This window comes from Enhydra lutris, unplaced genomic scaffold (assembly GCF_002288905.1).
Source record: "Enhydra lutris kenyoni isolate GAN:26980312 unplaced genomic scaffold, ASM228890v2 scaffoldscaffold4, whole genome shotgun sequence".
NCBI lineage: Eukaryota > Metazoa > Chordata > Mammalia > Carnivora > Mustelidae > Enhydra > Enhydra lutris.
Genome location: NW_019154088.1, coordinates 57,341,929 through 57,369,660, shown reverse-complemented (window position 1 = coordinate 57,369,660; position 27,732 = coordinate 57,341,929). Strand labels below are relative to the sequence as shown.

General features: G+C 48.0%; 1 protein-coding gene across 1 annotated transcript in view; it reads right to left on the bottom strand.

The window, feature by feature from the left end:
* LOC111160069 (protein kinase C eta) overlaps positions 1-27,732 on the bottom strand; it is a 227,517-nt gene that overhangs the window by 70,122 nt on the left and 129,663 nt on the right. Inside the window, exons 8-10 of the mRNA XM_022522881.1 lie at positions 27,541-27,684; positions 27,180-27,353; positions 4,394-4,548 (exon numbers count right to left, since the gene is read on the bottom strand). Of these exons, the coding sequence (XP_022378589.1) occupies positions 4,394-4,548; positions 27,180-27,353; positions 27,541-27,684 (473 nt within the window). The remainder of the gene's footprint in view (positions 1-4,393; positions 4,549-27,179; positions 27,354-27,540; positions 27,685-27,732) is intronic.

Below are 27,732 nucleotides of genomic sequence, written 5' to 3'. Positions count from 1 at the left end.
CTTCTGCTAGCTTCAAATTTTTCTTCTGCAGCTTCCTCACCCATCTCAGCCTTCACAGACTTGAAGAGAGTGAAGGCCTTGCTCTGGATTAGGCTTTGGCTTAAGGGAATGTTGTGGCTTGTCTGATATTCTACCTAGACCACTCAAACTTTCTCCACATCCGCATTAAGGCTGTTTTGCTTTCTTATCATTCATGTGTTCACTGGACTAGCACTTCTGACTTCCTTCAAGAACTTTCCCTTTGCATTTACCACGTGGCTGACTGGTGCAAAAGGCCTAGTTTCCACCCTATCTTGGCTTTCAATATGCCTTCCTCACTGAGCTTAATCATTTCTAGCTTTTGATTTAAAGTAAGAGACACGTGACTATTCTTTTTCACTTGAACACTTACAGAGGCCACAGCAGGGTTATTAACTAGACCAACTTCAATATCATTGCGTCTCAGGGAATAAGGAGGCCCAGGGAAGTCTCGAGAGAAATGCTGGAATGGCTGGTCAACGGAGAAGTCAGAACACATGTATCCGGGGATGAAATTTGCTGTGTCGTGGGGGTGCAATTCATGACGCCCCAAAACAATTACAATGGTAACATCAAAGATCACTGATCACAGATCACCATAACAAATGCAATGATAGTGAAAAAGTTTGAAACATCCCTAGATTACTAAAATGTGGCAGACACAAGTTAAGCAAATGCTTTTGGAAAAATGGCACTGGTAGATTTGCTCAACACGGTTGCTGCAAACCTTCAATTTATACATACACACACACACACAGATATATATATATATATGTATATATATATATATATACACATATATATATGTGTATACATGTACATAAAACACAGTATCTGTGAAGTTCAGTAAAGCAAAACACTGTAAAATGAGTGTCCCTGTATTTGGATAGGTCAGAGGCATCATCCTCAAGATCATTTTGGCTCTGATAAGAGCCATCCCAGGACGTGTCTGATAAACGAGTCTATCTGATGCTCCCCAGGATCTCTCTGTGCTCTCTGGATCAAATTCACACCTTGTGACCCAACTGTGCCCTTTACTGTGTGTGAGTCCCAAGGACTTGGTTTTCACAGGCTTATCCTTAAGACTCTGCTCTCAGGCCGGTAACCTGAATGGAATTAAATTATCCTGTGAAATAAATCCACAGGATAAAAATAGCTTTCGAATCTATCCTAATTAAATGTGTCCCCTTCAAAGTCAACCATATCAGTTAGAGCCTGCATCTGGGATTCAAGCTGAAGAGTAAATTAAATTCTCAAAATTAAACCGCAGATGCCAAGAATTTAAATAAAATTTCTCAAGATGTGGCCTGATATAGCTCCACAGAAACGACATCAGGTTACAGTGTCCACTCTCCTTTCCAGACCAACAAAGGAAGCAGAATGAGAAGCGATCACATCCTACACACGAAAGGAAGTCCACTGCCTTGCAGCTGCGTAACATGGTGCTTGAGTAAAGCCCCTAAGGATTCAAGAAGATCAGTTTTGTTTTTTTTTAATGATTTTATTTATTTGACAGACAGAGATCACAAGTAGGCAGAGAGGCAGGCAGAAAGAGGAGGGAAGCAGGCTCCCTGCTGAGCAAAGAACCCAATGTGGGGCTCGATCCCAGGACCCTGGGATCATGACCTGAGCCAAAGGAAGAGGCTTAACCCACTGAGCCATCCAGGCGCCCCAAAAAGATGAGTTTTGACCTTAGTGCTTTTCTCCACTGCTCTGGCCTGAGGTTTATGTCCCTGCCCTCCTACCTGGGGCCGACCCAAATTCACAAGGTGAAATCCAACCTATAAGGGGCCTTCAAAAGGTGCTTCAGTCATAAGGGTGGAACCCCTGAATGAGGTTAGTGCCCTCATAGAAGAGGCTCCAGAGAGTTCCCTAACCATCTGTCAAATGAGGACATAGAGAAAAGACAGCCTTGACTAGACACCAGACCTGCCGGCGCCCTGATACTGTACCTCCAGAACAGTCAGAGACTAATTTCTGTTGTTTAGATGCTCCCCACCCCCCAGTCTGTGGTGTTTTGTTAAGCAGCCCAAAAGGACAAAGACACGCACTCTGTGTCATTTTCATGAATTAAAGTCGCCCTATCACCAGCAGGGGACTAAGAAGCCCACTCCGGTACTCCGAGTCTGCAAGTCTCTCCTGAGGCTATGGGGTAGCTCAGTGGTTAAGACACAATTTGAGTTGTGGCTTTACGACTAGTTAACAGTGTGGTTATTAAGCCTTTCTAAGACTCAATTATTCACCTAAATAATACCAATAAGGTTACTCTCCTATCATAACAGTGCTAGGAGGATCAGGGAGAAATGCAGGAGAAGAGTCGGTGTCGCAATGCTTCATGTAGCTCTTGCTGCTGTTGTTAATATTATTTTTTGGATTTACAAGAGAAGTCCCTGTCAAGCAGGGAAGTCATAATTCTTTTTTTTTTTAAATTTTATTTATTTATTTCACAGAGAGAGATCACAAGTAGGCAGAGAGGCAGGCAGAGAGAGAGATAGAGGAGGAAGCGGGCTCTCCACCAAGCAGAGAGTCCGATGTGGGACTCGATCCCAGGACCCTGAGACCATGACCTGAGCCGAAGGCAGAGGCTTTAAACCACTGACCCACCCAGGCGTCCCGGAAGTCATAATTCTTAAAAATTAAATGTGGGGAAGGCTCCCTCTGGCGTAAGCAGAGCAGAGATGATAGATGGATGGATGGGTAAGCCATGGAGAGGAGAACAAAAGAAGAGCTCATGGCCCAGAGTCCCATGCTACCACCAGGAAGACCTCTGAACTCCCTCCACCATCAGACATTGGGTCAGCAACCTCCCCCAAATCCTATACTGGGCAGGATGCTGTGGCAGGAGCAATCCCATGCTGGAGCTGCCGGAACAGCCTGGTCAAGAGGGCTCAGAGCACAGGCTATTGAAAGCCAGCTGTGCAGCTCTGTGGCCAAACAATGAATGGAGAGTCCTGGCTACTTCCAAGCAGAGGACTCCTGCGGCTGGTATCCAGCCTGGTTTGGAACTCTGCACCCGCACCCCCCCAACCCCCCCGGCCTCACAGCTGGGGCTGAGACAAAGGGCTACATCTAGTTGAGGTTTTAGGGCCCTGTGCTGAGAATTTACATTTCTGTATCCTACCTGTTGTATCTGTTTTGCTTTCTCTCTTCCTTCTGGCATCGATGACCAGCCCTGATGCATTCTTTCCTAGCCTTGCTCCCCTCTTCCTGTTCTGACTCCTAGGATATTTAAGAATATTCCGCTTTTGGGGCGCCTGAGTGGCTCAGTGGGTTAAGCCTCTGCCTTTGGTTCGGGTCATGATCTCGGGGTCCTGGGATCGAGTCCGTCGGGCTCTCTGCTCAGCGGGGAGCCTGCTTCCCCTTCTCTCTCTGCCTGCCTCTCTGCCTACTTGTGATCTCCCTCTCTCTGTCAAATAAATAAAAAAATTAAAAAAAAAAAAAGAATATTCCGCTTTCAAAGCTCTCTTACACTTTTATCGTGATGTTAATACGGTTCTGAGCCCACAAAAGGAACAGCATTAGCAAGGCTAATAAATAGCCAGTTTCAATAAGGGAATTCTTTACTTTGACATTCACGCTCCTGAGATAAAATGATTTTTTTTTTTTCCTCAAAGGAAAGCAGCAATTGCATCTCAAGAGAAAGAAGGAGTTTATGTGGTGATTAAGTTACAGTGTCATTTAAAAGGGAGATACCAACCTCAGGGAACAAATGAGGAAGTTAAGAATAAACACTGTCTAACACTCAACTATTGCATTTCCCACCTTACCTAATCTTATGCCTGAATAAAGTTTCATCCACCCGTACCCCTTGCATTTTGAGATCTAACAATGGCAACCAGATTTTAAGTCCAAAATATATAGTATACGCAAAAGACTGTGTGCCATGAAATGGAATATTCAGGAGGGGGTATAAATGATAACTTTTATCAAGCAGGACACTGCTCATCCGTAGTTCACCTCTTAGCCCCTAGACTGGTGAGCTGCAGCCCCAAATGAATGAGATCCTCATCACAGTAATTAGGGCAACCGACAGCCGCGCTCTTTGGTGTAGGTATGGATTCTGAAGATGGAACAGATCGCTTCCAGGGAAAACAGGAAAAAGCAACAATGGGTTCAGGACCTTGTAGAGTCCGGCTCTCTGAATTCATGGAGTCTCCGTGGAGCCACTGAAGCTGGTCTCATGTGGACCACATGGGGGGAATTCCAGTTTCAAGAACACTAGGTTATTCATTTATTTTACCGGACACTCAGACCTTTGCGAGTTTAATTCTAACAAGGTTTCAGATGATTACCAGGAAAAATGGAAGGGTGGATGAAGCCAGGAGGGCAAACAGGAGGTCAATCAGGAGAGGGGTTACCAGAGACCAAAACTCACCGATAGATGATTCCTTTCTCATGTAGGAACATGAGCGCCGAAATGATTTCTGCTGCATAGAAACGAGCTCGTGCTTCATCAAAACGACGAGACTTCTGAATGTGAAACATCAAGTCACCCCCATTCACAAATTCCATCACGAAAAACAGACGATCCTGGAGAGAAACACAAGAGAGAACCCAGCGTGGTGTAGCCGTTAGCCTAGAGCTTGGTCAACAGGCTACCCAGGGCTGTGGCAGGGGCAGAAGAGGTCGTTGTCACATGGAACTCGGAGGCAAACGCTCTGTCAGGGTCAGTGCGAGGCATGAGGGCTGTGGGACTGGACCCCTGGGATAGGGGTGGGGCTGGGAAGTAACACCTGGATCTCCTTTAAGGAATTCCACACAGCTTTGATCTCCGCATTAAATAAAAAGTAGGAAAGCCTCAGGAGCCCCTGGTTCTCATTGCTGCTCTGCACCTTAAACACCGTGCAACCCCGAGCTTAATTTGTTTTTGGACATTCGCCATTAGTAAAGTGAGAACAATGACGCTATCCCTAGTTGAATCATGGGGTTCTGGAAAGCGGAGAAGCGCAACACAAATGGAAAGGTACATGCCTTTCCTCTGGAACACGCAGGGTTAAGCACAGAACTCAAGGGACGTCTAACAGGTCCTCTCACACTTGACCAGGGAACACGCACGGAAAAAGGAAAACTGTTTTAGACAAGTCTGGCCAACAGGAGTCTAATGACAACCTCCAAGTGGCTTCAACGTTAGAAATTCCATTCAGCCCAACAGAAAATTCCCGAGTCAGGAGTGGAAATGTGCAGAATACCGCGATGCTGTCCACTTGGAAGGAGCTTTCAACCCTGCTGATGAAATGGGCTCTTCAGGGCACCTGGGGGGCTCATTTGGTTAAGCGTCTGCCTTCAGCTCAGGTCACGATCCTGGGGTCCTGGATCTGATCTCATATCGGGCTCCCTGAGTCTGCTTCTCCCTCTGCCCCTCCCTGCTTCTCACAAGCTCTCATCTCTCTCTCTCTCTCTCTCTCTCTCATGTGCTCTTGCTTTCTTTCAAATAAATAAATAAAAATCTTTAAAAAAGGGAGAGGGAGAGGGAAATGGGCTCTTAAGATTCCCCATGCAGTATGCTTAGTACTACACAAGCGGTGTGAACAAAGTGCTTTTATTAAGACTTCAATAAAAGAAATGTGGAGGCTCCGTGAGAAAGCGTGTCTCTCAGCCGGGTAGTATAAAGGGCTATGTTTCAGGAACCCCTAAGATCAAAGGATTTCCTGACTCCCTCCACTGACATTTATGAAGTCCATAGCTAGCCCAGTGCCGAATGGGGTGCCAGGCATCCAACAGAAAGGGCATAAAACAGATTCAACCTCTTCGCACATAGTCTGGTGTGGGAGACACACGTTACTTAAAAAAAACAAGGAGTTATATACACAGGTAAACATACAAATTCTGGGAAATCCTGTGAAGGAAAGTGGAGAAAGCACGGACATCTGGTCATTTGCCTGGGGGTCCATGGAGGTCTCTCCAAGCAAGGGACATACGGGCTAAGGCCTATGGAGAACCCCATAGGGCCAGCCATCATCCTTTTTGGGGTAGGGGCCGGGGTGGGGGGTCATTTGGTAAGGAAATTGGTATTTGCCAGTTCACGAAGGATGTGTTCTCAGAACTCCTCTCTCCCTGTGGTTTGAAGCACTCTGGTTTTGCTTAGTGTTACCACATGTCCACGGCCACACAGTGGACAGAGGCTGTGCCTGGTGCCCTTCCTGCTCCGAGTTCATCCCTGGTTTCATCAGAAAACAGAACTCGTGATCTCTCTATTCCTGATTTTAAGGAAGACCTTAATTCAAAGGAGAAGAATCCCCTGGCTCTAGAAAACTTCTCTCTGTTCAAGAGAAGCACAACTGTGAGAGTAAAGATAGAATGGCAAAATTCACACACATGAAAACAAAACCCAAACATTAACAAAACCACCATTGTGGTTCGCCAACTGAAAACTCAACACCATAGGCTATCAGACCGAGCCAGGGGCCTTCATGCGGTTGTGACAGGTGAGCGGCGCAGCAGACTTGGGAGGGACAAGTCCAGAAGAGCCCAGGCGTTCTTTCTTTTCTCTATGGGAAGGACTTGGGTGGAAAGAGCAGGTCAGCAGTGGCACAGGATGGAGGGTAAGTATGTGGCGAGACTCATCTAAGAACGCATCCACTCGGGCAGGTGTGACGCCGATGCTGTGTTCATTTGGACAGGGAGGCCAAGGCCAAGGGGGACCTGATGAAGACGCGGGTGCTAAAGCCACCAGACCACCCCTCAAAAGCTGGTCAGCCTTACACATTTTTGTCAACCAGCCTGTTCGCCTTCTTCATGGCTGGGACTGGCCGTCACACGAATTCCAAGAGCTCAAAATACCTAATAACCGGAACTAGGTGAGTAGGTAAGTGGCTAATTCCTTAGGCTGCCGGAAGTCAGTGTACTTGGCAAGGGTTTCTAAGGCACTAGACATCAAAAGAGGAGGGTATTGTAAGGGCAATTTTATCCCTGTCTAGCTCCCCCCAGGCATAATCAGGTCTCAAGTCTGAAAAGCCAGAGCAGGGGCTGAGGTCCAGATCTGGGGAAGGAAATACTACCTTCTTGTCTCACTCTTTCATCTGCTTCTTGGCCCAGCGCTGGAGGCAGATTCTCAGAAAATGCAGGCGGGGTCAGAGGGGCACAGCTACCTGTGATGTGCAGCAAAGCCAGAAGCCTGAGTACTGAGAGAACAGGGGCTTCCTTTCATTCAGAATTTCATTTTGAACCTCCTGTCTGGCACCACCTCGAACAGCTCTCAACCCCCAGGCTACATACGACTCTGGAAGCAAGTGGGAAGGGAAAACAAGCCTGCCAGGTGGAACGACGACTCAACGAAAAGTAATGTGCCATCCTCTCAAAGATGTAAATTAACGTCCCAAGGTAGAAAAATAAAAATGTGTTCATCCACTTGCCAGATGTTTTTGCTGAGAGGAGACCCTCTCTTGACACGCCCCTCTCTTCACACTATCATCCGTGGCCTTTCTGAGGCCTGAAGGAACCAGGCCATCAGGCTTGTTGGGACAACGTCCAAAATGAGCAGCCATTGCCTCTGGTTTGGGTGGCAGGGTTCCACGAGAGGAGAGGGTCTGCGTTCTCAGATGCAGGCTTTAGAGAACCTCCTGAGGCTTTCCGAGATCTTTTATGCTTCCTTGGAGGTTCTCTACGGGAAGGAATGTTTACTGAGCACACATGATACCAGGTCCCGAGTAGAGAGCAAGGATTGGAAAACGAATGTAATCGTACACCTGCTCTCAGGAAGTTCAGAGAAACGCGGAGCACATGCTCCCGGTGTGCTAAGTGCAGTGAAGGCACAAAGAGGTCGTCATGGGAACAGAGCAGGGGCCCCTGAGCAGCCTGGAGCCCAGGGAGGGAAGTGGAGAAAGCTTCTAACAGGAGCTAAACTCCGGAGCAGGAGTCAGACAGGAGCCGGGAGGAGTCAAGGTCTCTGAACGGCTGAACTGTGAGGCGTGGGGCAGGGCACGACGGCTGCTGCGGGAGCCAGTCCCTCCGCGCTGGAGCAGCTGTGGGGGGCCTCCCTGGGACACGGCTACTTTCATAACTGAGAATGCTGGTAGAAAAAGCAAAAGGCTGGTTAGGGTGCTTCCTTTCTCCCAGTCCTCAGGCCCTCCAGCTGAGAAGTACAGGCCCAGAGTCCTGCTGAAATGGACGGTCCCTCACCGGTTGGTCTCTACCGTAATTAGAGCCCCAGGGTCTGGGCTCAAACAGGTGGCAGCTTGGCGCTTGGCTCGAAAGACTCCAGTGAGCGTCGGACACTCCACATTCGCTAAAACAGCATCTGCTACAAAAACCAGTCAGTCTGCCCAAGGCTCCTGCTATGGAATGAATTCCAGCAACCTGAGAGAAATTTTTCCTATTTCGCAAGCACCCCTCACAAAGCAGAGACGTGCGTGTGACATTCTGATAGGAGGCACTAGACGACCTCCCACCTACAACTCCACTCTGGGTCTGCGCTGTTGACCAGCGAGTCTCCCTGATTCCCTGACGAACGCTAAGTGACACTTCACAAACTCAACTCAGAAGCAAGGAGAGGAAGCATGTGCCGGGACCCGAGTTGAGGGAGCCACCGCGTAATGGACGAAGGTTGCCTGTGAGTCACTTCTGGGGCAGGAAAGAGGTTCCAGATCCCAGCCGAGGCAGAGGTTACAAAGACAGCGGTTTCTGTGTTTATGCCTGTGTAGCCGGGCATTCCAGCTTTCCAGAAGTCCAATTTCCTAGAAACTGAGTCTGGAGACCTGCACAGCTCTCCCTGAGGCCTCTGGCTTCTCTAGGGCACATTCTGCCCTGACCTGAAGGGTAAGAAACCCAAGGTACCCGAGACCGGTTCAACCTCAGTTCTAAAGCCAACAGGCCCATCCCTTTGTCTGTCCTGCGCTCCTCCTCTGCTCGCCAGTCAAGCAACCTCGACTGAAAGTCATTAACACGAGTGAGGGACACCTGGGGCTCCTGGGGGGATAAGAGCAACTCAGAAATCCCTTTGTCCCAGCCTCGGTGTGGATTACAGGAGGCCAAGGAGCTGATGCCTGGTTAATAATAGAATTTCTGCTGTTGCCTCCCCCACTGCATTAACCCGCCACAGCCTGGGCCGAGTCTGCCCCGGCTCTCAGCTCAGACCTGCTACTCCAGGTCAAAGGGGATAAAAATATCCCCTGAACTGACAGTGGCTCTCAGCACAAGCATTGTGCATGCCCGAAAGCCCCTCAGTGAGACAGTTCTTTAAGAATTAAAGCTGATGAGCAACTGCACAGAGGGAAGTTTGAGACAAAAGGTGTGGGTCGTTGAAAGTGACACACCAAGATGGTACCTGTGACGAGGTGACATCACCTCGGGAGGGTGACTGCAGAGGAACAGGGTCGCTGTGGTGGGCACCTTTGGAGGTGTCCATTCAGCTCACTAATCGGTGTCTTGGAGAAGAGCCTGGCATGGTCACATGGGGAGACTCAGGACATCTTGCAAATAGCTGGTGGGGACCATGCTGGCCACTCCCTTCCCGGTCTCTTTCCCAGAAAATTGGAATTGAGACAGAGAGGTTTTAATTTAGGCTGTGTGGAGTGCAGGAAGTGAGGAAACATGAATTAGGAAACTGAGGTTATCTTTGTGGTGAGACCATGTGAAAGGTCTTGGTAAAACAGAGTCCCGAAAGCATGGTGGGAGGGACGGATGGACGGATGAAAAAATGAAGCAGAAACTATGGTGAGGTGAAGACAAGAGCTGAGGGAGTACGAGGGAGCCAAGAAGCTCCCCGAGTTCGTCCTGCCTTTCCAGTTTCAGATCTCTGAAGAGAGCTGGATGATTTTGGCCCCTGGCTTCCACGAGACACCACGCCCTGTATCTCTGCATCCCTATTTTCACTTCTCCCTTTTTGGCATGACCTCGGCTAAGTTGTTTTCTGTTACTTGCTACCAGGAGAATTTTAACGGAAACACACACCAATTCTTAAGGGGCAAGTTTCCTTACTTCTAAGTCTGGGATAACCGCACCTGTACCTACAGTGATGGTGTGAGGATTAAACTAGAAGCAAAGTATCTTGTAAGAGCCAGGCCCAGAAGAGTCTCCACAAACAAGTTTTGTTATTACTCCATCATGCAAAGGGGCTAAAGTTTATTCTAGGAGGCCTTGTGCCCAGTGCCCCAGTCGCTGGTGTCACTGGGATGAAGCCTGGTGCGGTGGGGTCTGTGGGGTACGTGGCCTCGGGAGCCAGGACACTGGAGATGCAAAAGTGGTTCTCGCTGTATTGTATTTATTCTTTCTCTCTCCCTTTCTCGAAATGCCCATCTGTAAATCGGGGATCATAAGACGACTGAACTCCCAGGTCTGGGAGGATGACATGATTTAAGCTAAGAGTTTCTAACAGTGTCAGGCACACAGTGAGGATTCAGTAAGCGTAAGCCAACAGCATCCCCCACCCATGGCTGCCACCTCCACTCTGGCTTCAGCCACCATGGCTGGCTCCTCCTGGGGCTCAGCACCCCCCCTACCCCGGGGAGCTGCAGCCTGGGCAGTGAGCCACTGGCCAGGGACACAGCAATGGGGACTTGCTCAGGGGCTCTCAGGCCACAAGGAGGCAGGAATGAAACGGCAGCTGAAACTGCACCTGTGGGTACGAGGCAGGCATCTGGAGAGCTGGAGAAGTCAGAGGGACGCCTATGCCCATGTAGGGGTGCAGGGCATTTCCTGGCACGGTCACGGCCTTGAGCTTTGAAGGAGGACTTTTCTTTCTGGGAAATGACTACTAAGCAAGGTGTTACCACACTGGATTTGATAGCCAAAACATCAAGCAAGGGTTTCGGTTCCAGCAAGCATTCTCATTTTCTAATACCAGATGATAATATTCTCTATTTTAAGAGCGTTATATTCATAACTGTTATTATGGCAAAGCAAACGGACTAACATATTATAGTGAGATGTCTCGTAGTAGCTCTTTTTCCTTTCCATAAAATGGATTCACTCTAATCGACAGATTAACTAAGATTTTTCTCTTTAAAGCAAGACTCCCCAGTCCCTACCATGTAATCCACAGATAATAATCTCAGTTGAAGACGTATTACAGTGACAACGTAGATAACCTTTTGGAAATAATTTAAAGAACAGAAACAACATTTAAGCTTAATGACTAATTTAATGATTCCCTTAAGGGGATGTTTAAGCTAGAAGCCTCACCTAGACTTACCTACCCAAGTCCTAAGAATTGGTTTCGAATTATTTCTAAATGAGTAACATCAATCCTCTATCGAAAGCTACAGAGTGCCCCTGACTGGCTGTGGGCAAGGAGAAGGAATCTCCGGTAACAGACAGCGTTATGTTGAATTTCTCATAAGTGCTCCTTGCTTTTTGATTTTTCTCCAACAAAGTAATCCGCGGGGTGAATAGGGAGTTCAGATCAACAGGAAACCGTTACTGACGTCAAAGAGGTCACAGTGGAAAAGCACCCTCATGAGGAAATCTGATTGCATCATGCCTGAGCTGGAAACAACTTAAATTTAACCACATTAATAATGATTACAAAGGCTACAAGGAAGAAACAAGGAGAGGGAATCTAATAGCTTCATTTTTTTTTTCTTTCTTTGATTTTACCATCTGTGTAGCCCCGAAGACAACAGCCACTAATGCAATCACTCAGCCACCCCTCTCTTGTCCCTCGGCAGGATACATCCTCTCTGAGCTCAGAGATTAGTCTTTGGGAAGGTAAAATATGTCTCCGATCGAACAAGCCCTTAGGAACCTGCCTTTCAGAGCTGGAGGGACACACAGCTCTTTCCAAAGACCAAGTGCTTTCCCAGTAAACGGGATGCACTGGCCATCTCTTGTAATGAAACGTGACAAGGCTCACCGACGTCTATACCAGACTGGGCTACGGGAGGCGATCTAACTCGCCGTTCAACACACGATGAGGCATCCGAGCCAGATGATCCTCAAAGCATAAATAAGTAAGCAGTCAACATATGACTGGAGATAGAGCAATGGTGGGGCTTAAGTCCCCCCGTTCCTGGCAGAGTCACCTCTGGTCCACACATATCTCGTCCAGTCTCACTGGGCTGAGCTGCCTTTGTGCACTTGGTCTTGTTTTCTAGAAAGGACCTGAAGTCTTTGGAGGCAGAGCCCAGACCTAAATGATGTATCTCTAATACCACCAAGCTGAGTGCCTGGCCCTGGGGAACTAACAGGACAGGAGGCCGTTTCTGTTTGCTAATACACTGTAAACTAGAACATTAGAAAAGCTGGCACAAACTGCCAAGATTAGTTCTATCCATCCATTTTGTGTGAGTCAAGGGCAAAGAAGTACCCTACCCATAGCTGAAATAGTTTGTGGGATACTTTAAGATGACAAGGTCTGCTTGACACGTCACTTCATTTCCCTTGATTTACAAAACTTTGGCTTTTCTGTTTTTACAAAAAATTGTGTGTGCAGAGTTCAGATGTAGTAATAAAGTAAATATGAGGAAAACTGAGGGAAAAATAAGTAAAATGAAAATAAATCACCTATAATCCTGACACACAGAGAAACAAGGAGAAACAAAACTATCTGTGGCCCATAGGTCCAAGAAACTGGGCAAATAAGAAATTTTGGGGTGCCTGGGTGGCTCAGTGGGTTAGGCTGCTGCCTTCGGCTCAGGTCTTGATCCCAGGGTCCTGGGATCGAGTCCCGAGTCGGGCTCTCTGCTCAGCGGGGAGCCTGCTTCCCCCTCCCCCTCTACCTGCCTCTCTGCCTACTTGTGATCTCTCTCTCTGTCAAATAAATAAATAAATAAAATCTTTTAAAAAAAAAGAGAGAGAGATTTACACGGAAGTTTTTAACTAGAATTTACTTACCCTTACATCCTACTTACACTTAGCATTCTTTAAAGAGAAAAAACGAAAATGAAAAACCCATCCTTCTTTCTTCAGTTACGTTACATAATATTGCCTGATATTCTCTGTCACTAAACTGTGATTTTTTTTTAACAGCTGCATACTATTCCTGATGGCATTTCTATGGAGTCCTACAATCAGCTGGATTGTCGATTAAGTTAATGGAACTAAGAGGATGTGGTATGAATAGTCTACTTACTCTACTATGATAAAGATAATTTTTATTGGCCTGGAGACCTGCAATGGACTCTTGCCAAATGAGCATGGTGTTTTAATTCTGAATTAAACATGCAAATCTAAATTCTGAACTTCGCAAATTCGCAAGGAAGATATCTTAGGTTATTATTCACTTTCTCAAAAAGGTCTGATCACTTAAAAATATGAGCAACAGGATTCCTCTAAATCATTATTTCACATGGTACAATTCTCTGTGTCAAGATTTCGATTTAAGCACCAAACAGAAGAATGTCTATTAAAGAAATTGATGGACTTACTTTGTACAGGGCTATAGGAGAAAAAGTAAAAATGCCATTTATTTATTTAGATTATTTTTCGTGAAAGAAGTTCCTACACTTTGCAACCTCTTCAAGAAGGCAAGATTTCATCTCTTCCTGTGATCTGCAGACAACTGAGACATGTCTGCCTCGCAAGAGGAGATTCTGGGTTATAGTTGTCTAAATAAACATTTTGCCCAGCTAGAGAAGTAGCAGATCTGGCCAAGAATATGATCTGTCTGCCTTGAGAGGATTCCTGGGAATCTACTGGCCAAGAGTCTGTTCCTTCCTCTGCTCTGCGGTGTTGAGGCATCTGCTGAATTTCCATTTGGACTTCATTCCCCAGGCTATTTTGAGTTTGGATCTGCCAGCACAGCAACAATATATTCTACTCTGGCCCTTTAGCTTGAGAATGAGATGTGTTCAAGCCAATGACACCCTCCCTCCCCCCAGTCCGTTTCCAACCTTTCCACACTGTGGGCCAAATACTGATCTCCACCATCCCTGGAGGAAGAAAGATGCAAACCTCACCCACAGGCAGGCTGACCAAAGTAAAAGAGACATAGTCTGGTAAGATGAGGGCAAAGCAATTACAAATAGATTAAAAGGTTTAGCCAGGGGAGAGGATATTGTGTTAACCTTGTAGAGAATCTGCTGGCGAGGTGGAGTTCCGATGGGCCCTTTCAACCCCGAGGACGAGAGCAGAGACAGAGACAGCAGCACCAACAATTTCATCCCAGACCCAACGGGTAAACTGAGCGCTTGGTTCCTCAACCCATAAAACCACTTCCTTCTGATTCTTCTTTCTGCCATCCTTTCCCACTCTTGCTTAGAATTCCTTTCTCAGCTGTCTTCTCTCCATCTACGAGCACCTAATGAAATATTTTAAATTACACTTTCAACTATACCCAGAGGACACTGAGGACACAAAATCCAATCTCCCATCTGAACCATGATTATGAGTCACAAACATCTTACCACCAGGTTTCCTGCTAAGTGAATTCATCATATTTGGTTCCCCCAGGGTCCCTTCCTACCACTCTCCTACCCTAACGAGTCTTAATCCATTCCCCCTCTTTAGTCTTTCCTTGACTGCGCTCCCATGACCACTGCCTCAGAGCAGGCACGTCTGACAGGCCAGAGTTTCAACGTCCCAACCAGGTCGGCGATCCCCTGGTTTCCTCCTCCTGTGATGGACACCAGAGAGCGCCTCCTAAAATGTACGTCTCATTTGCTCTCTGGCTTAAAACCCTCGCCAGCTGCCTTCACCTCCACAACTGAGGCTAAGCTCCGAAGCAAAGGATGTCAGACCCATTAGGACTTTGCTTCTCCACTCCCCACACTTCCTCTGTAATCCTGCCGCATCAAGTTTTCTTGGGTGTCCTGGGCACGTCACACATTCTAAGCCTCTGTGCCTTTGCACCGCTCGTACCTCTGTCTGGGAGGCCCATTGCCTTTCCTCCTCTCGCCGCCCCCGCCCCCACCCCCGCCCCCAGGACGGCAGGGCGCATACTCATCCTCCAAACACAGCTCAGACAGCCCCTCCTGTCTCAGAGCCCTTTCAGCCTCTGCAAGGGCCAACCGATGATCTTCTTCTATCACGTGGTTATGGGTATGGTATGTGTATTGAAGATGATCCCTGATTGCAAGCAACCAGAGGATAGGTCCACACTTTGTTTTTCTATGGGTCTTAGGTCCCTGGCACAAGGTGTGTGTTAAGGAAGCATTTACTGAATTGAATGAAACATGCACGCTAGATATAATTTTAGCATTCAACAGAGGAACAGCCAATGCATCTAGTGGCTGGGGTCTACCTCCCCTATTTAGAGAGTACTCAGCCCAGATGACAGCATCTAAAGTCTCTTGTGACTTTAAGTGGAAATAGCGTACCCATGTATGGAAAACAAACAGAAGAGAACGGCAAGTGTGCTTCCTCCAAAGCACACTTGTATTGCCACCAGCACATTTTTCTAGGCTGGTTGAGAAATGTTTCTTAAAGTTTTGATTATCTCTGTTTGTAGAATCCAGTCACATGCATCACACAGGGGATGGGAATCTGACTCACAGAGAGGCTGGCACCTCTCTCGGTTCTGGGTGGAGGCAATTTTCATAAAAAGTGACTGATTCCACACCTTGATGGCAGAACAGAGGCACAGTCATTGAATGTGGAAACAAGAGAAGCTGCGTTCTTTCAATCCCGGGCTCTTGAACACGACCCCTTATAGACACAGGCACGCTGAGCTAATCTTCGGCTCCCCAGCTGCCCCAGGCTCTGATATGGCTGTCTTATCTCAGGAGGCTTTGCTGTTCAGAGCTGCTGGCACAGTGCCAGCCCTGGCTCACGCCCAACAGACGCCCTGTACTTCCCTGGCCTCCTCCCAGCCTGGGGCCAAGCCTGAGCAATGTCACCCAGGCAGCCACTGAGAACAGGTACAAGCTCCCAAACAGGAACTTTGCTGGTCTACAAACTCATATACATATTTATACACGCACACACAAGCACACACACAGAGTAATGCTTACAATTTTCTAAGCAAGACTGGACACACTTGGCTTTGGCCACCTGTAAAAAGTCAAGTGATCTTCTAGTCCACTTAACATCTTAGGTCTAGGACAGACCACCTGCCATTCATACTAGGCAGTGGTTTTCAACCAAACAGATCCTCCTCCTCCTGGGGGACATTTGGTAATGTCTGGAGACATTTCTGGTTGTTATGAGGAGGGAGGCACTACCCACAGGCCGTGTGTGGAGGCCAGGGGTGCCCCTGAGCTGACAGTGCATAGAACAGCGCCCCCCTTTAAAAAGGATTATCCTGCCCCAAGTGGTAAGAGTGGGTACATGATATTACATGATGCAAATAAGTGACTCTTTTTTTTTTTACTGGAGAGGTTGAAAATTCACCAGGCATTCTCTTGTTCAAACTATCTGACCTGTTGGTAAAATTCAAAGTAGTGGGGATAAAGTTTTGAACCAGGTGGAAGGGAACTTCCTGCTTTCAGATCTGTTCTGAAGCCCAAGTACAAAGGGACAGATCAAGTTAAGGAGCAGTCCCTGAGTTCCATAGGCTTCCAGAAGAGAAACTTGGACCCATCTCTAGGTCAACGCTGTCCATTCTGCCCTGACCTTGCTGGTTATATCTAACATACCATGATCTGCTTTTTACCCACTCACTGGTCGACAGACCCTGATTTAGACGGTCTGGGCTTGCTGTGGACACGGGCCAGTCCCCACCTCACAAGCTGATCACAGTTCAGGGTTCCCTGAGAGTGAGGAGGTGACGGAAAGCATAAGGAAGCAGATGAAGGAGATTCCCATAGTCCACGGCCCAGGAAGGGAACAACACTTATCTGGAAGAGGGGAGGAATTTTGCCGGACCGATTTTCCTCCTTTGTTTTGGTTGGGAATTATATATTACATCATTTTAAGGTTTAAAATCTCATACACCATGAGAATGGAATTAAGTGATTCCGGGAAAAGTTCCAAGGCTCCCTTCATAACAGCTAAGCAATAAATCATTACTGGCCATCCTAAAGGCGTGGGCAGGAGCGAGCTAGAGACAGAGCAGGCTCTTTCACGGTACAAATGAAGTACAAGCTGGATGCCTCGCACAGAAAGGAAACAGGAACTCCCTGGGTGGCCCGAAGGGAAGACAAGGGCATGCCAAAGCCCTCCAGCAGGGAGGGGAGGGTCTGCGGGTGAGACCTGGCCAAGGTATCAGCTGACAACAGAAGGCAGGAAGAGGAACCCTGCCCCAGAGCAGAGTCAGTCTTGATGGCACGGGGTTAAGTGGGGGAGCTGGTGTCTCAGCAGCCTCGCACCAGGACTGTCTGTGAAGAGACAAGTATACTCCGAGGGACGAGGATGATGGGACCGTGGCAGTGGAAAGCAAGGAAGCAGGCTGGGCGGTGCCCCCCCCCTAGTGTGCCTCCAGTCTTGGGCCCCCAAGCCTTTGAGTGCACAGGACCCAAGGCCTACCAGCGGCAATGCTGACACCCCTCCCCCCAGTCATCATCACCAGGTCACCAGGTCCTCAATTCAGGACGCCCATGTGAAAACAGGGGTGTGCTTCAAATGCAAATGTAGCTTCCAGACAAGAGACCTGATTGATTGGGCTGTCGTAAGTCATGCTGTAATCAACACGGGGGCTTGTGTATTTTTCTGAATTCGTGTTTTCATTTCTTTGGGTAAATGCCCAACAGTGTGCCTGGTGGATCATATGGGATTTCTACTTGGAATGTTTTGGGAAACCTCCATACTGTTTTCCACGGTGGCTGTGCCGATTTTCGTTCCCACCAAGAGTGGCCCCTACCTTTGCAGCGGGCAGAGCGTACTGTATGGACTTGCTGAATCCCTCTGTTGTATGCCTGAGACTAATGAAGCGAGTGGTGGGACAGCTAGACTCAAAAAAGACAAGGCTCCTAGACATTCTTGGTAAAGAGAGTTTACCAAGCACATGGCTGCTCTGTGCCATCCCTGTATGCAAATCCCAGAACCATCTGGGACCAACCCACCAAGGGTAGATGCCAGCTGATGGAGCCTTGTAAAGGGCTGGTTCAGGCCCACAGACTCTATGGGAGAATAGCAGCTCCACAAGGGTGTCTCTGCCTGGTCTGGTTCCCTGCTGCTCCCCCTGGGGCTTCTAGAAGAGCCTCAAACCAAGAAGGCACTCGGTGCCATGTGCTAAATGAATAAATACCACCTCGCCTCGCCTGCCAGTGGCGACTCCATAGATGGCCAGGTGGGCTGAGATCACACCGACAGGTGAGGCTGATGGGTTGCAAGAGGCCCTGGGGACGTAGTTCCTGGGCTGAGACGAGATGGCCACAGCTGGGCTCTCACCAAGGAAGAAATGACAGAGAACTCAAGGGTTTGAAACCTAGAATATATTACCATTGATGGTTCCCACCCAGAGCAGTCAGGTTTTGACACTGCACAATTCTGTCCTCAGGGTGGGGCGAACCCCCTCCAGCCATTCACAGGTGTAGTTGGAGGCCCTGAATGTCCCTGTCAGTCCTGGCAGGAGTCAAACCACCTGCCCAGGGAAACACCTACCGGCTGCCACTTGGTGTTGGTTAAAGCTCAGATGCTGGCCGGTTAGCCTTGCAGGCATTCTGGTTACGTGTGTGAGGAGAGACTGGCACACAGGTAAGATTTCCCCCAGAGCTCAGTGCCCATTTTCAACTGCCTTTCCTTCTGTAGTCTAATGACGGTGTTGACTCCACAGACTCTACTGTATCCTTCTATTCCATGTGTGTTAATCCTCTCTTCCCAGCCAGACAGGATTCAAGGGCCTGCTTCTCTTGCTAGCACTCAGAGCGATCGTGAATGGACAGACTGTTCACTGAACTATTTGGTGAAAGGCCCGTCGCCTTCTCCTCCTTGGAGCCAACTCCGGCCCTCCAAGCCTTGTGCTCCACACAGGGCCCTGTTGAGGCCAAGGCGTGTATAGTCGGGCAGGCTCCCGGTCTCCTCAGTCAGGGAAAACCGGAACAAAGCACTTACCACCACAAAGCTTCAACAATCCTCGGGAAGCCCTGGGCCAATTCTAACTGGGGCAAGTCTTGGATATATCCAGGGAAATGACACACGATCCAGGCAGCACCTTACCAACATGGTGGCGGCAGGTCTCCACTATCCCCAGATCATCGATGTGGACAATGGCCAGTGACAAGGCCACTGACAACTGAACAAGCCCAAATCGAAAAGCATGGCAACTCTTTCAAATCCCTCAGTCACACCACATCTCCAGGCTGTCCTGCCCAAACAGGGAAAGCCGAACGGACAGCCCGAACTCTGCCTTCTCCTATTCCTGTTCATTTACGTGGCCCTGGGTAGCCACAGAAAGTTGTGTGTCCCGAGGGGACAGAAGCAAAGGTCCCCCATGACCACTCTCCTCCCCCAGAAATCCAGAGCCTGGAGATGATCTGTGTGCGTTCTGTCCCCAGATGGAACACTACTAATAAGTTGGGAACATGCCCAAATGGGAAACACCATGTTCTGGCTCATTTTCTATTTTAATCTGAGCCAAAGGCAAACCATAACCAATGACCCACAAGCAGACCGAATAGTATTTGTGGCAGGCATTGCTCAGGGAAAGGAGGAAACCTAGTTTAAACAGTAAGAGGGAAATATCCTTAGGTGTTTCACAAAAGGCTGCAAAACTGGACATTGTGAAAAGCCACCTCTGTTCCTGCCTAATGACACTACTCTCAGCACACGTTCAGGGAGAAGACATTTCTACGGGAGGTATTTTAGTAATGGCAAAGATTATGAAGCTAATGACCTGGTTAAGAATCCGTGGTCTGACTCTCGCTTGCTGTGTGATCTGGGACAAGTTATCTAACCTCTCGCGACCTCTCAGTGTCCAGATCTCTAAATGAAGACAATAGCATTCTGCACCACCCTGACTGTTCATTGCACAGATGTTCCTGAAATGCCAGCATGCACAGCTGCATAGGCACCGGTAACACGGAGAAGCACCTAGAACACATACTAAGGTCTCAACGAAGAGTGGGTGCCATTCCTCTTCACCCATCGCTTCTTTCAAGCAGATACTCCTCAGGCTCTAAGAATCCACCAGCTCTCCAAAGGCAAGAACAGAGCCTCTTCAGACCCTTGTCCTTTCTAGCTTTTTTGGATGCGCTTTGCCCTCTCCTCACTTAACCACCGTCACGGGGTCTCTCCCCTAGTCCAGAATGTCACGGTAACTCAGAGCCCCGCGGGTCACGACCCTCCAGGGCCCAGTGTACCTTCTCATCCTCTAAGCTGGTCTCTGGCAGCAGCTCAGCAGACAAACAGGCTGGCGACCGTGGCCAAGTACCCACTCAACACTCAGGAAAGGGAAAGAGAGCTGGAGGGACATGAAACAGGTCAGGGCTAGGCAGGGCTGGCAGGGGGCTGTGGGGGGGGTGCACAGGGCTGCGGGGGGGGCTGTGCAGGGCTGCAGAGGGCTGGGGGTTGCAGGGGACTGCAGGGGGCTGGGGGGCTTGCAGGGAGTAGGCTGCACAGGGCTGTGGGGAGCTATGCAAGGCTGGCAGGGGGCTGGGGGACTAGCGGGCAGCAGGGGCCTAGGGGGCAGCGGGGAAGGCTGCAGCCTCCCACCCATCACCTGTGTGAAGCTAACTGCAGGGTCACTCTCTGAACCCCCTAGGTTCGTGAGAGAAAAACAAAGATTCAGGAGGAGGAGCTTATATGGGTAAAAAAAAAAAAAAAAAAAAAATCAAATGCAAGACCTTCCAAAAACAAGGGGGCTATGAATTAAGCCAGAAGTAGCACTCAGAGTTCTGACACTGGAGGTGGCAGTGGAGTCGCCTGCCTGATAAAATTCTGAAAGATTCATTCCAGGGCCACAGGACTCGCTATCTCATCTGTCTGTCTCAGACACACTCGCAGGCATGCACACACTCCTTTGCAAATATTTCTTATAACAACAAAGGAGGAAACACGGAGAGAGTAATATCCCTGCATTCTCATGTTGCCAGGTGATTTTCAAAACGTATTGTACGACTTCAATATACTGAAATCGCCGTGTAGCAGTCGTGTAAGCTGACGGCGTTTAGCATGCAGATTACTGGACACCTTCACACTGGGAAGTAGGTCTTCTGCTTTGTTGACCAACACTGGAGGACTGGCTTTCTCTGGAAGGCTGTGTCCCTGCCAGAACTCGGGGTGCACTGCTTCGTGGACAAGCCTTGTAGGCTGATGCTCTGAGGACCAGTGACCATCCCCCAGCAGCCACACAGACATCCTGAGGAAAGCCGGACAAGTAGAGGATGGGTGGCGGTAGAAATCCAGAGCACTGGGCTTCTGTCCCCGTCAAGAAAGGGAGTGTGTGTGGCCCACCTGAATGCAGGAGATTGCAAACACCAACCCCGAGGGAGCATTCCCAATAAGAGAGGCTCTGCATGGCTTGTCTCTGACCTGGGCCTGGGTCCTGCAGATGACAGGCAGCCCTTGGGCACCAGGCACGGAGTGTCTTAAAATGGAAATTTTTGCTTCAATAAACTGGGTCTCTGAACAAAGACGGAGGCATCTGACCAGTATTTACTTTGCCACTCCCCCTCCTGCTACTGCCCCGTCTTTGTTCTTCCGTCCCTCCACACTCAGCTGAGGCTCCAGGAGGAGAGCCAGTGAACAGCCCCCTCCCTCCGGGGGAGGGGGGGCTGGGGGCTGGGAGCTGGGGGTGGGGGTGAGGGAGGCCCGGATTCCAGGCTGCAAATGCCAGCAGGCTCAGCGGCTGACTCCCGCGTCACTGATGAAAATAAAAAGGCTGTGAAGTGAATTTCACCTAGAAGAGCCGGGAGGGCAGGGTTCACTAGGCCTGCACCTGAACAGGGACTCTCCCTTCCTCCACCCTGGCTTAGCAATGGCTCACTCCTCCCCACCCCCACTGGTAAAGAAATAGAGTCTCAAGACCAAAATCAGCAAATAGAACAAAGAGAAAACATCCTTCGTGTCACTGCCTTCGAGCCATCCCTGGCAGTTTAGTTGGCATAATTTCCTTCCAGGCTTTTCTTGGAGGAGCTAGGTTTGCCAATGCACCATCTTGGACAGAACCTGACAAGGATACACGCCACTAACCCTCATAATTCTGTCTTATTTCCTGGGCTCTAACTTCCTGGTTCCACCATTTACTGTATCAGATTTTAAGCAAGTGACTTAACTCCTCCATACTTTATTGCTTGGCAAAATGAAGATCATAATTGCACCTGTCCTACAGGGCTGTTGTAAGAAGTGGAACCAGCAAATAATACACATTGGTTGCTTATGACAGTGTCCAACAACATATCATTTGGCCATATAGCATTCATTATTGCTTTACTAGCTGAAAATCTCCACCCAGTAATATATTATTTAAGTCAGTTCCTACTGCTGAAGTTGTTCCCAACATTTTCCTATTATAAATAGTGCACCGAAAATTAAACATCTTTATGTACATACATATATATACATATAACGTGTAACATTTCATTTCTTTGGCTAGTTTCAGAAATAAAATCAACAGATCTCAGAGTATGAACATTTTTATGAGTCTTGATCCAGATTATCAAACTATTCACAAACTGTAAGGATTTATAGTGCTATCGCAAATGTATGAGGATGGCAATTTAATTACATATTTGCAAGTAACATGCACTATCATGAAAGAATTGGAGGCAATAATTTATGAGCTCATAATCCTAAGAAGCAAGCTTGATAAATTATGTGCTAATTTGAAATTTATTTTTTTGTTTTTGCCAAGCACAGGAGTGGCTCTAAGATTTCAACTTTTGGGATATTTACTATACCCTCTGTATGGGGTCTGTGCTGGCCCTGGGAAGCACCAGGATGTTTTTCTTTGGTGTAAAGAAGGAGGCAGTCATCACAGCAGTGAGTCTTACTTCTGAACAGTGCTGCCCCCGTACAGAGCATTTCTGCATTCTCTCCTTTGGTCCTCACTACGATCCTGCTTTCATTTAAACTATGAGAACTTTAAAGCTCAAAAGAATTTTAAGGTAGGCTCGAGCTACTCCAAGGAAAACAAAGCTGTAAGAACTCGGGTCTTCCATGTCCAAGGGCAATGCTGCTTCCATAGCAGCAGGATGGAGGGGAGCCGACGCAGAGAGGAGATACTGACGCAGAGGACGAATCAGGAACAATGTGCACTGATGGGTCAGGGCACAGAGCCGGCTCCAGGGTCAGCCTGCCCTGGAGATGAACCTTGTCCCCCCTACTCACAGTCCAAGTGACCCTCTGCAAGTTACCCACTCCCGGTCTCTGGACCCCAGAGACACTCATTCCAGGGGCAGGACGTTAGAGGAATAACAGTTCTCCAAGGGTTTTTATAATGAGATGATACTTTGCAGATAGCTGGGTGTGACCCTAATACCTCACCTCTGCTGGCTTCTAAATGCTGAGCTTAACAGTTCAGCATAACTCAGGGATTAGCGTCTCATTTTAGAGGCCACAGCCTGCCAAACTGAGCGGTTACAAAGTAATGGGATCTGCCGGGCTTCCTTGCAGTAGTTGGCATTTTCTGTTCTGTCTAGTTAGCTTTGCAACAGCAAATGGGGATAGTCCCTGGGGATTTCTGACAGATGGACAGATGCACAGTAAATGAACGCCTGTATATTATAGAGTCTGATACCTTGCAAGGGGGAGAGAAGTATGAACTACAGCAAAATGAAAATTGTGTCTCTCTAGCTCAGCAGGAGAAAAAGTCACTTGATTCTTTAGGTTGGTTCCCCTCTACTTTATCATCTAGACTTAAGACAGGATGAAATTCCTTTCACCCTTTGCTTTGGAGACATCTACTGCAAAACAGAAGCTGTAACTCCCAACATCAGTTCCTAGTGCTGGTGGAGAAATAAAATCACCTAGCAGTAACGACCGCCACCTTGTGGTCACACATGAAACTACCGCTAGGGAAAAGAGCCCACCAGTGCTTAAGGCCCGCTGAACACTGAGGAAATTCCATGTGGCCACCAATAATTTGTTATATTGTATAATTTATACTTTTCTAGAAAATTCTGCACTGTTTATGATATTTTCATTGGGCTCTCAATCTGTCCCAGGTTTATTCTTGTTCTACTCTGCCATAACACAATCTGTGTTGAGACCTCAGTCTGTTTCATGGAAGCACGGGGATTTCCTTTTGCAATATGGAGTTGTATGAGACACTTCCTTATTTGTTCATTAGATATCTTGAAACAACAGCCACTGCACGACCAGACTAAATTCACTAATGGCCTGTCAACTGTCTGATTCAAAGGCCAGTAAAAATCATCTAACTTAATGTCATAGAAAACTATCCACTCTTTGGCTCAGACCCTGGACAGATGATTTGAGGGTAACCGTGTCCGATTCATGGTATGAGCCGGAGGCTCAAACTGGAAAATGTCGGCAGACAACTGGTAATCAACAAATGGTACCATCCTTCCTGACAAGAGTGTTTTCAAGCCTGAGCTGTCACCCTATTCCCTTCCGAGGTAACAGCTGGATGAGAGAGATGAGGACAGGGAGAGATGAGGACAGGGAAGGGCTTTTTGTAGGCAAAGCACAGAGCACAGGAAATCGAATTTCGAGGATTCTCCAGGAAGTAGGAGGAGGAGCACAAGGAAAGCTCCAGAGGAGCCCTGGTCCTCAGAGATGGGCAGCCCAGAATCAGACAAGGCAGCAGGGGCCGGCTGTGTGGGCTCCAGGGCCTTTGGAATGAACCAAAGACCAGGAGGTGAGGAGGGTGTGGCTCCCTGGAGTCCAGAGTACAGGGGAAGAAGGAAGCAGTACAGGGGCAGCTGGGACCTGTGTAGCTATTGGCTGATGCCCCAGCTCCTTCTAATATGCTCGGACGGCATGGGAGAGGGTGCCTCCAGTACACCCTCACCTCTCCCAGCTCCCAGCCTTCCCCAGCCCACCCCTTCTCCAGGTCACACGTGGTCCTTAACAGCACAGATTTGAACACAGGTGACGCTCAAATATCTGTGAACGCTCAGCCTCGCTCAGTCAGAGGAATGCCAATGAGAAGGCTGAAGAAACCATTTGTTTCAAACTCTCCGGTCATCAACATAATAGACTGCATGGCAGGATGGGATGGTGGAGGCAAGAGGCCTCCCACAGCTGGGAGAGAAGAGTCTGGGCTTTGCAGGCAGACCACCTGGGGCCCAAACCTCTGTCTCTTAGAAGTTAAACGTCTTTAGGCCTCAGTCTCCTTATCTGGAAAATGAGAGCGGTGCTAACCTTACTTCACAGGGCCACTCAAAGGATTTAATGAGACAATGCTCATAGACACTTAGAACAGTGCCTGGTATATAGGTGACAAAATGCTAGCCACCTTTCACTGCTATGGGGAAGGAGGCTGATGGGACTCAGTCCCAATTTTCAATGTACACACCACTGGCCAAGTGATACCACTTCTAGTTGTGTGTCTTAGACAAATAATAGAACAGTATGTAAAGACGAAAATACAAGGGGGCTTAATGCAACATTGATTGGAAGAAAAGACTAGGTACAACCTATAGGAAACAAGTTAAATAAATTGTGTCAGGGTCTTTTTAAATATTTAAAAATTTAAATTTAAAAATTTAAAAATGCAGCAGCTAGATATGTACAAATATGACACAATCTCCAAGATCTATTGTTACATTAAAAGACTAAGGTATACATTACATTAAAAGACAAAGTATGCTACCATTTGTGTTTAAATAAAAATAAAATAAATGCACAGATGTGTTGTAGCTGTACGCTTTCATGTGCAAAAAGCTCTTTGAAAGGCAACACGTGCAATTAGTAAAAACTGTTTCTTTCAGAGAAAGGATATGGATATTTGGAGGGTGCTCCTATTACCCACTGCAGAAAGTTAGCTTTTTTAATAGTTAAAAAATACAATCTGATATGTCATTCCTCTGCTTAAATCTCTTCCTTTTGCTCTTAGGTCTAAACTCTAAGGTCCTTAACAGAGCTTACGAGGCCCTTCCCAGCCGGGCCCAGGTCACCTCTGCCCCAGCCGTTCTCTCCATGTACCCCGCAGAGGCCCCACACTTGAAGTGCACTAAGTAGTGTTCACACTTCTCGCTCTCACTAACCACTACACCTGTGCAGGTGCCGTTCCCTAGATGGTGTGTTCACCTCCATTCTCTCTGTCTCATCATTCTAATTTGCCCTTCTGGTCTGAGCTCAGCTGTCGCCTTCCCTAGAAAGGCACTGTAGGATCCCTGGTACAGCAGGGATGTCCCTATTCTGCCCCCACCACACCTTCCATGGCCCAGACGGTAGCAGAGACAAGGAGCACGTCCCAGGTTCCCTTTCCCAAAATGCCTTTTGACTGGAAGAAGGTTCTGAAATATCTGCAGCAGACCTCTGGGGACCTTCTCGGGAGCCATCTTTCCTCTTTGTTGAGGGCAGAAGCCAACTTCTAAGCCCAATGCTAAGGAAAGAACAGAATGCCCTGCCCCAAGAGATGAGTCAAGGGTGGTGGGACCAAGTCAGGATAAACCTACTTATCTTGCCTGGATACTTGCACTTCCCACATCCTTTGTAGCTAAGGATAAGCGGGTGACTCAAGTCTAGAAAGATTTCTTCTCTCTTTCATAAAAGGAGAGAGGCCCACAAGGCCCTTGGGCTTCTGTCCTTGTGCTTCCTCCTTCGGATGCCATCACACCAGGTGTGATGTTGAGGACTGTGACAAATTACTTGAGACCCCATGGGGAAGAGATGCCCCATGTCACCGAACTACTAACCCAACCCTAACACTGTCACTGCCAGACTTCAAAGAAAAAGGGTTGTACTAATGAACTATAAACTCATCCTTTCATCACACAAAGGACTCAGTGGGGTATTCTGTAAACTGCGGCCAAAAGGATTCCTCACTGAGCACCGTGATCAAGTAGACAGACTTGAATCCCAGGATCAGTTCCCAGAAATCAAACAAAGGGTCCATGATGGAGGCAAGGGGCAATGTGTTGAGCCGTGACAAATTAAGTTTCTCTCTCTGAACCTACCCCGATCTGAACTTTTGTGACAAGGTCATAACTAGCTCAGCATTTAGGGGTAGAGCCAAGGTCAAAGTCACCAGGATAAGCAGCCCATGACATTTACTCTGTTCTTAGATTTCCATAACTCTGCTACAGAAGACTTATGTTCGAAGACCTTTTCAACCTTCAAGATGATCCTTCTCTAGGACACCATGACAGTAAGCAGTTACTTCATGGATTTCAACTTTCTCCCAGAGGCCATCAGAAGTTACTGGTACCTCCATTCAGCCCTACAATGAGAGTTCATCCCTCAAAAGTCTGATGCACTTCTTTACGAAATCTTTAACATCTTATTGTCTCATTGCTTTAAGAAAGGAGGCTACTGAGGTGGTGAATGTGAGTCCTACTTACAGGGGTTTGAAAGCAGCAGAACAACTGTGTGAGGAAGGGGTGATTGCGAGCCAAGGACAGGATCCTTTTTTCTGTCATTGTGCATTCCACGTCGTCATCCTGCAAGATCACATCCTTCTTCAGCACCTTCACAGCATAGAGATCTCCTGTTTCTTTTATTCTTGCAAGCATCACCTGTGGCAAAGCAGGAAAAGGGAGCACAGGTGTGAGAAGTCTTGAGATCCTTAGGATGTGGGAACACATGGGGCAGAACGGGCCTGGCAGTTGGCAAGTCTGAGCATGAATACGTTACACACACACTCAAACAACATACGTGTAGCATGCTAACTTTAACCCAGATGCCTCAGAAGCCAAGACTCACCTTCCCGAAACTCCCCTTCCCCAACACGCGGATGAACTCAAAGTTGTCGATACCAAGTCGGCTGGAAGAATTAACCCCGATTCCATTTCCTTCTTTGGTGTTTTCCCTGCCCTGTCGTCTTAGAGTTGACCTGGAAACGAGCTTCTGCAAAGGAGAGTAGAAAAGCAGGGAGTCAGAGGTCGCAGCATGGAC